Here is a 12,095-nt window from a genome sequence, read left to right as displayed (position 1 = left end):
CTGCCAGTCAGTGTAGACTAATTGGGCCCAGGATAGGTCCTCGTTTAGTTCGTTCAGTCATTCACCACAAGCTGCATCTACCTGCCCCCACCTGATGTGGCATCAGCTACAAATAAACAATGGGGAGCTGAATGTGACCTCCCAATTGTTACTTTGCTAGCTGGGCTCCCAGTCAGCGCTGACCAGGGAGCTATGTTGGGATTGCCTGTACTAGGGAGCTCCCCACTGGGAAATCCCTAGTGCAGCCAAGAGGGCTGGATGGAGCAGAGGAAGCAGTATGGATTCAAAAATGACTTCAGAGGAGCTCTCTGTAAACCACACCTTTGAAGGCAAGCTCCAGACCCAGTCAGCTGATTGGCACAGGAAGTGCATCTTAAAAGGAAGCAGCTGGTGACGGCCACCTATTTTGAACTGTGGCAGGTGTCAATCACCTGTTGTCATTGTGGCACCAGGTGATTGACAGGTGGGCAGTCCTGCTTACCTGTTCAAGTTCACCCAGAAGGGCAGAATGGGTGGGAATCAGGAATCTTGCCTGCTGGTTGAATCCAGTTTTCCACTCTAGACAACACTGAGCTATGGCCTGGCTGTTTCCTAGGTTCCTAATCCTAAAGTGACAGCACACAGCAACATGTCCTTCCAAATGGCCATTGAAATGCATTTTGATGTCAGCATCAATACTAAAACGGTTAAGAAACCAGCTAACCTTTTCCTTCCTCTTCCTTCCAGGCCTCCCCGACTGCCCTGGCCAAATGTGTGTTGGCAGAGGTGCCCAAGCAGGTTGTGGAATATTACAGCTACAAGGCCTTACCTCCCCGATGCCCCAAAGGCAGCACCCCTGACCCGACTCTGAACTCACCCTCACCCCAGTGACAAGGGCCCCCACTCTTTGGGCCTCAGCCACATTGTCTGTCTTCCCTCCATCTGCCATTTCCTTCCCCCAGTGAAGTAGAGGGGAGAGAAAGAGAGCGAAAAGGGAGCCCCAATAAGTGCCAGGGAGGATAGAACCTTCCCAGGTCCTGCAACAAACTTCAGCCACCAAAAAAGGAGAGGAGAAGGCCAGCCTGTCACCACCAACACATCCCTCGCATGCCCTTCTCCCAGTAGCACAATAAGAGATCAGAGCTGGCCCCTTGGGAGTGAGTGAGTTCTAGGAGGACCCATCTCTCCCAAGGGGGAGAAAAGGGCCACCACTACCCCAGGCAGAACACACAGTGTGACAAATTCCCTTGTGAATGTGGTTTCGCCCAGGCGATACCTAAAGCACAACCAGAGAAAACCCACTTCTGTCTCACCTACGGAAAAGGGGGGAGAGGGTGTTGGGTGGGCAACTGGCATTCCCTGTGTTGGCCATTTGGAGATGGGAGACTGAGGGCAGGGAAGGATGCAGAAAGCTTAATGGGTGGGGGCAGAATGAGTAGCTTTGTCCCCATATCACACACACACACACACACACACACACACACACACACCCCATTGCCCAAAGAAGGTAGTTCTGACCTTGTTTACTTCTGTTTCCCATCCACCCCTCACCCCCAGGGTGAATAAGCCTCCCTCTTCTTGGATGAAACTGTGGCAAGGGAGTCTGCAGCTCCCATTTGCTTCCATGGAGAGGCTTGGTGGAAGTGGATGAGCTAGTGAAGCAGAAACTATGGTGGAAGGGGAGAGAGGGAACAGAGAAGAGGAAATGCCTCCCCCCTTGTGCTGCCGGAGTTGGTGCTGCCTTTCCCCCTTGGCTGCTGGTGTGTGTTGCTGTAATAATGCCAGGTGCCCCCCACCCCATGGTTTAAGAAAGATGAGAGGAGCCAAGGCAGAGTCCCTGCAAGAACTGTTTCAACACCTTTTCCTTTGCCATGTCAACTGCAGAAAACCAACCCCAAACCATCCTTGATTCTCTTGAGTGACCAGCTGGAGTCCCTCAACTTTTCCTTGATGCCCAGCACCACGGGGGGGGGGATGCGTTGACATTGGGGGCATGGCTCTCCCTCTGCATGGCATGCAGGGTGTGGCCTCAGTGGACAGCTTGAGCCAGCATTCCACAACCTCCAGATGTTTTGACTGCACCTCCCATTATTGTTGACCATTATCCATGCTGGCTGGGACTAATGGGAATTGTAGTCCAAAATGTATGGAGAAATACGTGGCTAAGGAAGACTGGCTTAAGAGGGTCCCCAGATACATTGCTATTGCACTTATGTCCATTTCACCATCCCATCCTGTGCATGAAGTTCATTGGGTTCCTGTGGAGGCACCATGCCCAGCTCTGCCTACTCCTCCACATGGTACGTGGTTGTCTTTCACTATGATGATGATGATGATGTTGTTGTTTTCCTAAGGTTTGCATGACAAATCTACTTGATGTACCAAAAGAGGCAGCCAAATAAAAGGATATGTTCTGTTCCCCCTTGTTCTCTGCACTTTTTCTGATGTGGAAAGTTAAAATGTGCCCCAAAGTAAGGCTACTGAACAGTAGTGGTGATGGGGCCAATTCACAGGAGCTGAGAGGAGCAGCAGCCCCATCAAGTCCAGCATCGTGTTCTCAAAGTAGCCATGCATGTGCCTGTGGGAAATCTACAAGCAGAACCCAAGCGCTGGAGCATCCCCTCCCACCCACAGGGTTTCCAACAGCTGCCTCCAACCAGGGAGGCAGAGCATAGCCATCATGGCTACTAGATGGTGTTGTTCCTGGAGGCAGTGATTTTTGGGAGGGTTCCCACATAGTAGCCAGGTGTTACCCCGGAGGCCTCTTCCCAGCATGACTTGCAATGACACAAATGATTGGTGGGGCAAACACCTTGGCTTATTCAGTACAACATTTTCGCAACAGCAAAATATCATGGCATGTCTGGGCAGCTTCATAATTGAATTTGCAACAGGAGGTGGCCAGTATGGACACATCTACACAGTGGGAATTTTAGCCTTGGCAAGCCTAAGAGATTGTGTTAAATGTCAGAACTGGCTCCACTTTAAAGAAGCAATAGAAAAGATGCAGTGGCTGGAAATTCCCACAAATTCCACTGAAATAAATGTGCTTTCCATATGCATACATGTGTGTGTGTGTGTGTGTGTGTGCAGAATTACACCCCTGCTGTGTTATTGTGCCAGTTGTTCCATGTCCAACTGGGGTGTTGCTTTTTCTGGGTCTAATCAGGCTCTGAATCTCACTACGACATTAAAAAAAAAATCAAAAAGAAAAAATCATGGTCCTATGTTTCCCGACAGTTACGCATACAAGTCATGTCTGGTTGGAGACCGGTGATGCCAATTAGAGATGAAAAGCAGTGACCTCTTAATAGGAGCTGAGGCCACAGTCTATTTTACAAATAAAGTGGTGGGAAGCCTAAAAGGCAACCCAGCTTGAAACCACTGATGCTTCTCTCCTATCAGCCTTTCCTTTTTTTGAAGTTCAGCCACATAGGAACAGACAGAGGTCTGTTTGCACAGTGTTGGCGGCTATAGAGAGCCCGAAATCAAAGCCAGAGATTTGATTTCTTTTCTTTGAATGTTTGAAACGGCAGGATTTATTCATTTAATTTTCTTTGTAAAAGCTTGTATCACCTTCTATGGAATTAAACCCAGGCTTAGTTTGACTCAGGGCTCCCAGGGTATGCTGGTTGGAAGCCGTGGCATATACTAGAAGAACAGGGTCATGTCCAGAACTGGAAAGTTATGCAGGATCGCAACAGGCAAGGCCGGGCCTTTCAGGACCTTGGACAGATCACTGGCTCCAGCACACCTAAGGAGAGCTGTTGCCACAGAAGCATGCTGAGGCTGTCTGAAGGCGGGTTGGTCGAGCTGTTTACTCCACCTCAATGAAGAGCTCCCTGTGTTTCTGCAGTTACGGGGTTTTTACAGAGTGGAGGCAGTGGGAACTGAGTCTGGGGTATGTTCCAAGTCTGATGAGTCCAGCAAAGCCACATTCTAAGCTAGAGTGGGGGAGGAGGACTCCTCCCATTCTGAATCTTCCCCTAAGCCAGGGGGATAGAGGCCAAATAACATGACAAGGCTGCAACATGGCACTCAGTCCCTAGGGCCACCTTTTATACCTAATGGCCAGAAGATGTGCAAGTATGATTAATGCACTCCAAAGCCAAACTGTACCCACATTTCACCTACAGCATCATCTGTGCTCCCTCCTTTAGGATAATTGTAATGCAGGGGAAAGAAAAAGTCTGGTTGTGGGGATGCTAGAGCTGAAAAGTAGTGGAGCCCAGTGTGGTGAAGTTAGGTGAATCAGAGCCTCTCTCAGACTAACCTCATCTTATCAGATTATGCAACGGGAGACCTGAAAACCACATATGATGCCTTAAGATCCTTCAAGGGAAAGTGGACTTTAATGTAATAAATTAATTAAAGCGGAGAATAATGCACACACACTCAATGTCCTCAGCCAGTAATAGAAATGTGAAAGGGGAAGGACACCAAGCATCTGGAGAATGGGGAGACAGAGACCCCTCACAAAGAAGCCTTGCAATGTATCTTGGTGACAAAGTGCTTCGCTCACTTGCTGCCTTCTCCTCTGCCCTCTTTCTTGAGCACATGTACAGCCCAGCATCAACCAGTAGAAGCTGGTCCACTAGGGAGAATGAGGTACTATCCCACCAGTCTCAATCTTCCCACAGCCAGCCCCCACCTGCATGCTTTCTTACTTACAACTGGTTCAGGAGTTGGCACTGACTGCCAGCTTCCTCCTCCCTAGTCTCAGTCTTGTAGAACTCATTAGGAGGGAGGAGGAGGAGGAGGAGGAGGAGGAGGAGGAGGAGGAGGAGGAGGAGGAAATTAGAAGTAGCTGGCTCTGCCTGTCCTTGGGTTGGCTACACCTGCTATTGATCTCCCTCCGTTCCACACTAACTGTCCCAGTGGGCATCTACCACAATCGGCAACAAGGTTGGTCTACTGGTCATGGAGATATTCTTGGAGTTGGATTTCAGTGGGAAGAGGACTGTTGAAAATTAAGAAACAAGTTGCAACAACATTATTTCTCTTACTTCCCACGGATTTTCCCACAGAGTCCACCATCCAAGCTCAGAAGCAGGTTGTTTTGGTTAGCATATCCAAGGCTTCTGAGATCTATTGTTGTGTAAAATAATGCATGGGTTCTTTGTTTCCACAGGGATAAAAAGAGGAAAAATAGAAAGACTAAGAACTAGAAGAATCAAAGCTGGCTTGTAGAAAGCCTAAGAAAAGTTCTTTCTGGACCCATTTTGATTGACTAAATCATCATCATCATCATCATTCTTTATTCGACCGTCAGTCAGAAAAGATACATTTATCCATACATAATTAAAACATCTAAAACATCTAAAGGAACTTTAGAATAAAACATAGCCAGCACTAACATGAAACTATACAGATAAACCCATGTCAATGCAATCAATTTTAGTCTTACGATGCTTAAGAGCTAGAAAAAGAAATTTGGCCACCAAGGAAGCTGTTTTTCCCGTAACTTTATTCAACAAATATAAAACCTGTCTTTCTCTGGATAGAGAGCTAAGTTGAGATAAGAGTAGGGCTATAATATTTTGCCTGAAATCTGTATAGAAAGGGCAGCTCAAGAGATTGACTAAATCACACATGATAGCAACATGATAGATCAGGCTTCCTCAACCTCGGCCCTCCAGATGTTTTGAGACTACAATTCCCATCATCCCTGACCACTGGTCCTCCCTGTCATAGGAGTTGTAGGCCAAAAACATCTGGAGGGCCGAGGTAGCCTGTGATAGATGGTTTCTTCCCTTTCTATTAGACTAGGGATAACCACAGTAGTACTCTGCAATTCCCATCAGCCTCAGCTAACATTGACTACCCCATCTTAGACAAATTAGGCCAGTTAGGTGGGAAAACTTCTTAGTAGCTCTTGATTAGTCACTGGTAAGGACAGGATGCTCTGCCTTCCAGTAGGAATTTGGTTGGTTGGCAGAAAATAGTGAACAGATGCATGATCAATAAAGCAAAGTCATTGCAAGTTTTTGTTTGTGTTTATCAGTCACATTGTGGGGTAAGTTCAATTCAGGGTAAGTCTCCACACCAAAAGAATGCCTGTTCAGCTCACAGAGAATTACTGAGCAGAAATCTGGACAGGAAAACACACAGATGTCCCAAAGCAATTTTGGTCGTGGTCATGGAAGTATCATAAATCTATGTATTTATAACTATCCAAACCACAATCTATTTCTGCCATTGAGCCACCCAACACTCTCCTCAGCTTGGATTCTAGATAGAAAGCTGAGCTCCAATCTTCAGGGAAAGAGGTGAGGGGGGAGACCTTGTGCCAAGGTTTGTGAAACTCTGCCATTTCCTTTTTAGGGACCAGAATATTCTACCTGCCCTTCCCCCAAGTCTCTGCTGGATTATGAGAAGACCAAATGAATGCTTTGAGCATCAAATGCATGATGCTCAGGGGTTGGCAAACTTCAGACTTATGGAATCTTCCTTTATTTCTTTAATAAGACCAACTAATCATAGCCAGGGACAAATGATACAGGCTTAGACTTAAACAACACTGAGCCCAGGAATTTATTTTGAGTACCAGAACAGAGCTCACCATCCTTCCACAAAAATGCCTACTCCTGCTTACTCCAAGCTTAGTTTTAGCAGTATAATTTAGAGCTGCTTTTGGAAAACAATTGGGAGTCAGAAATCATTGCTGATCTACTGGAAATCACTCAGAGATTTGTCAGTATCCCCCAAACTAACTTCTTCCCATCCTAGTGATAGATGGTGTGGAGTCAAGATGGCACACATGTGTTCTTTCCCACATGGGGAGGAGTCTCTTTGCAAAGTTGACTAGTCCTTTCTGAAACCTCCCCTGCCTGCTCCCTCAAGAAGAGATGCAATCTGGGAAGGACTTCCCCACATCCCTATGCTATTTAAGTAGCCATGTGCATTTGCCAGGAAGGAAGGGAAATTCAAGAGAGGGAGAAAAAATAACTGCAAAGGGAGCAGTGTGGGGAGATGTCATAAGAACATAAGAAGTGCCCTGCTGGACCAGACCACTTGCCTATCTAGCTCAACATCCTGTTCTCACAGTGGCCACTCAGATGCTTGTGGGCAGCCCTCAGGCAGGACTCAAGCTCAAGAGCATTGTCCCCTCCTGTGGTTTCCAGCAACTGGCATTGAGAAACATTACTGCCTCTGGCTGTGAAACAGACCACCAAAATGTGTATCATCAAGAGTGCAATTTGGTTGCCTATTATTTCTCTTGCCTTCTTCGATAAACCTTTCCTGGTGGATGTCCCTAGATGACCATCTTCATTTCCAGTTTCAGTGCACACCATGCCAGTCTGTGAACAGAATATCTTGTACATTCCTCCTTTTGATTGCAGCCCCCTGATGGGCTGCGCATGAGCACAGAGGGATCGGAGCTCTAATCCAATCACCGTTTCAGTGTCATTAAAAGGCCGTTTCACAGCATTTGCAATAAATACTCCAACAAATAATAGAAGCTTTAACACTCAAGGGGAAAATTTAACATAATCTGAAGAGATGCAGCTTCAAAGCCTATGTGTCCCATTATAAGAAAAATCAGAAAAACAGAGAGAAGAGAGAAGGGGGGAAGATTTGTGCAATACACTCTGGCCAGCTGCAATAGCTTAACTTGGTCAGTCTGACCTATTTAGCCTTTTCAGGACCCTGGACAGCATCTACAATCAGGGCTCATGGCAATTCAGTACCACGGACAGGGGGAATACTGCAACCAGTTCCTTTAATTAATCAAAACCACACACAGCTTGTATGTAGCCCAGAGGACCCATTACTGGGCTTGTTTGTTTTTTGCCAATATCTCTCTACTAGGACCAACTAAAATACCATAAAGTATGAGCAAGATTTTGAGTTCTGTAACTCTTCTTCAGGCTGGAGATTAAGCAAAACATTAAGCCTAAAGAAGAATTGAGAACATAAAAAGAGACCCACTGGATCAAGCCAAAGACCCATGTAATCCAGCATCCTATTCTCACAGTGACCAACCAGATGCCTGTGGGAAGCCTACAGTAGCACTCCCCAACTCATGACCCCCAGCAACTGATATTCAGAGGCATACCGAAGGCAATATATATTGCCTTATCCTTTGTGATTTTGTCTAAACTCATTTGAGAACCATCCAAGTTGACAGCCATCACTGCAACTTGTGGCCTGAATTCCATAGCTTAACTGGTGAAAGTACTTCTTTTTATCTGCCCCGAATCTCCCAACTTTCAGCTTCACTTCTTATATTTAAGGGGGAAAACTGCTTTCTTTCCACACTATGCATATTGTTTACACCTCTGTCATATCCCTACTTTTTTGCCTTTTTTCCAAACTAAAAAGACTCAAATGTTGCAGAGGTGCTCCATCTCCTTGATCGTTGCCTATTACCCCTTTCTGCCAGTTTTCCAGCATTGCAATAGATAGATAGATAGATAGATAGATAGATAGATAGATAGATAGATAGATAGATATGACAGACAGACAGATGGATAGATAGATAGGTGTGGCAACCAGACCTGTACACAAAACAAGAGCAGTCACACCACAGATTTGTGTAAAGGCATTAGGCTTAATCAAACTCTACTCAGAGTAGGGCCATTAATTTAAATGGGTCTACTCTAAGTAGAACTTAGTTTGATCCAACCCTATATGATATTGACAGTTTTATTTTCAGTTCCTTTCCTAATTATCTCCAACGTGGAAGTTTTCTTTTCATGGCTGCTATGCATTGAATCCACTTTTTCTTTAAGCTATCCATCCCAAACCCAGGATCCCTTTCCAGACCAATGACTTCCAGCTCAGACCCCATCAGCATATATGCAAAGCTGGGGTTTTTGTGTATCACTTTACATTTGCTTGCATTGAACTTCACTTGCTTGCTCAGTAATTTGTGACATTTTAATTGGCCCTCATAAAGGGAATACGTGATTGCAGATTTTGGATTTCCCTCCAAAGTGATGTTTTCTTCCATGAGAATTATTTCTGTGTAGGGAGTTTGTGTGTGTGTGTGTGTGTGTGTGTGTGTGTGTGTGTAGAAACACTATTTCTGAAAAAAAATATCCAGGAAGTATTTGCCAGGAGGAAGCTCAGTTGTTGCCAATCACTGTCCATAGTTAATGCTTGGAAAAGCCACGTGGGTTTTGTATTCTGACTGCATTTTTTCACGTGATTAATGTGGCCATATTATTTGGCTTCTTGCAGAGGAATGTGAGCATTTGCCCCCAACAGTTTCCTGGATCCATGCTCTCCTTCATCTCACATGCTCTTTCCTTCTCTTCCATAAAGGGATAGAACACTATTCTCCCTTCTTCCATTTGTTACATACTCTCATAAGAGGAGCCCTAATGGATCAGACTAAAAGTCCTTTTCATCCAGCATCCTCTTTTCCACATTTGGTGGCCAACCAGATGCCTCTGAGAAGCCCATAGACAGGGCAGGAAAAGCAATTGTCCCATTGTTGCTCCCCAGCAACTGGTATTCAGTGGTATACTGCCTTTGAACATGGAGGTTCCATTTAGCTATCAGGGTTTACTAGGCTTTGATAAGACCCCTCCTCCCCCCCTTCCACTAATTTCTCTAATCCCCTTACAGCTCCCTAAACTAGCGGCCATCACAACACCTAATGATAGCAGATCCACTATATTAACCACGCATTGTGTTAGAATGAAAATTTCTCCCAACTGATTAGGAATATAGTAGTTATGCTTCACTGGAGGTATTTAAGCAGAGGTTGGACAGGGCACCAGTCAGGGATGCTGTAGCTGCATCCTGCACTGAACAGTGGGGTGGATTGGAGGACCTCAAAGGTCCCTTCCATTCTGTGATACAGCCTTCCTTCAACTTGAACATATGTTTATTTCAGCAAGCAATGTAATGCAGTCATGGAAAGTAAAGTCACACATATACACTCTTAAGCTCCCTGCAAATGCGGCCTTAGAGTTTGGACATTCAGCATCAGTGCAATTGTCACTCTCCCCCACCTGACCACCCCCCTTCCACACTCATCCACACCCACAAAAGAGACGGGCTTTCATTACAAAAACAGCTCTATTCAACAGGGACAAAGTGATTATTTCTGACTGTCGGGATAATTGCTCAAATTGTTCTAACAATAAATGGGGCTTGAAGTGAGATGCATTCATGCTGACAAGGATGAAGTTTGATGGGAAAACACCTGCTGCAGAGAAGAGCTTGCGTGAACCAGAGGAGACTCCAGCAAAACTGTTGGAGTCGGATATTTCCCTCCTCACTACACTGAACTGTTCAAGTGAGCCGTCTCTGCCATGATTTGCCAACTGCTGCTGGAAGCAGGCCTGACTCCACAGGAGGCTGCTGGGTTCACCAGTGCATAGATGCCCCATTTTGACGATTGAGCAGCTCTGAGGATGCCTTTCACACTTATCGCCATGCATAGGCTAAGACCCCAGATCTCTTAACAGGCAAATGTGCCAACTTGTCCACAAAGTAAGGGAGGAAGAAAAAAAGGGTGACTCTATATCTAGAGAATGCAAAGACAGAGGGCAAACAAGTCCCTTCCAACTCTACAGTCCTATGGTTCTAAGTCTCAATAGCCACATTGGCTGCAGAAAATAGCAAACAGAGCACAAAGCAATAGCATAATAGGATTATTTGGACCAACTGGTGTTCACAGCTCAGGGATCTCTTCCCCCTTTCCCTGGGGGTTGCTGCACAACCATATCAGAAATGAGAGCAGCACATAATGCCTCAAAGAGGAGAATAGCCAACAGGGCAAGGGCACTTTCAGAAGGTTGCTATTTTGGGGTGGGCAAATTCAGGTTCCACAATTGTGTTGATTGGGCGATATGGAGCAACAAATCATCTTCCCCAAAAGTTGAGACTTTTTGAAATAAGGAAAGTGAGCAGGAAATGCACTGGAAGGTGTGGGGGCACATTGCTTCAGCGCAACTTCATCTAACTTCCCCACAAACCAACCAAGATGCAGGTCATCTGGAAGCAGCTGAGTTCACAAAAACAAAACAAGCTCCCCTAAGGCCATTTGGCTTTGTGCATATGGATGCAGCCTCTGATCTAACAGTTACCCACCTAGCATAAGATGCAGCCCGCAGCTGACATGCACATTCCCATCTGACCTGTGCAAATCTATACACATCCTTCTATCCTCCGAGCTCTCTCTACAGTTAGGAAGAAGCTGAACATTATTCCCATCAACCATTTTGCCCCAGCCACATGCCACCTCTCATGGATCAATCTGCTACAGATTTCTTATTTATAGCTCCTGATTCATCTCCCTATAAAGAGGGATAATAGACGTCGCCATAGTAACTCCTGTGCCTGATGAATTTCACACTGGAGCCTGTCCCTCTGCTTGAAGCAGATGTTTCTTGAGCGAGGAGAAACTGGAGACTCCCTCAGAGACCTCCGTCACAGCAGAGCGGGCCACCCCACCCAGCTAGCTCACTTTCCTCCTGCGGCTGCTCCAATTCCATTGTTGCTCTTACTCAGTCCTGTGACCCAGCAAAGGTGCTTGTCTGTCTTCATTAGCCACTATTTCCCCCCACTACCAAACATGCTGTGCTTCTCCCTCCTCCTCCTCCTCCTCTCACCTGAATGGTGCTGTCCTTAAACAGAGCAACCTTGGGGAAGCAACTAGGTGTGGAACAAGAGCATATTCTGTATCTGTTGGTTGGTAGTTCTGTATTGCAAGCTCAACTATTCTGGGCCAAAGACCAGCCATGTAGCTGCACATTTCCTATCTTTCTGAAAGGCTGAATTGTACTTGTTATGTTGGTGTAGTGGTGAAAGTGTCAGACTAGGGCAAGGGAGGCCTGGGTTCACATTTGCACTTAAGCTATGAAGCTCACTGGATGACCTCAGTTACTATCTCAGCCCAGGCTGCTTCACGGTGTTGCTGTGAGGATGAAAAGGTGGTGGTGGTGGAAGGAAAAGCAACCGGGAGCTCATTGGAAGACATGCGCGATAAAAATATCATAAATGCATTTGGGTTTGTACTTTTCTCTCCTTCTAGTTTCCTAATAATGAGCCTGGTAAAATCATGAATGCTGTTTTTCTTGAGTCAAGTTACTACCTATTTACACTTTTGCAACAATTACTCATCAGTTCTATTTCCTGTTCTGACCCACAGCATTTTT

The 12,095-nt window shown here is 45.9% G+C and overlaps 1 protein-coding gene across 1 annotated transcript in view; it reads left to right on the top strand.

Annotated features, from left to right (window-relative positions):
• The window catches only part of CPNE7 (copine 7), a 39,319-nt gene extending 36,922 nt beyond the window's left edge, over window positions 1–2,397 (top strand). Inside the window, exon 15 of the mRNA XM_033156959.1 lies at window positions 727–2,397. Coding sequence (XP_033012850.1) covers window positions 727–870 — 144 coding nt within the window. The 3' untranslated portion in view covers window positions 871–2,397. The remainder of the gene's footprint in view (window positions 1–726) is intronic.
• Window positions 2,398–12,095: the final 9,698 nt, after the last annotated feature.

The sequence above is a fragment of the Lacerta agilis genome, chromosome 8 (genome assembly GCF_009819535.1).
Source record: "Lacerta agilis isolate rLacAgi1 chromosome 8, rLacAgi1.pri, whole genome shotgun sequence".
In the NCBI taxonomy this organism is placed as follows: domain Eukaryota; kingdom Metazoa; phylum Chordata; class Lepidosauria; order Squamata; family Lacertidae; genus Lacerta; species Lacerta agilis.
This window is presented reverse-complemented; position numbering and strand designations above follow the sequence as displayed.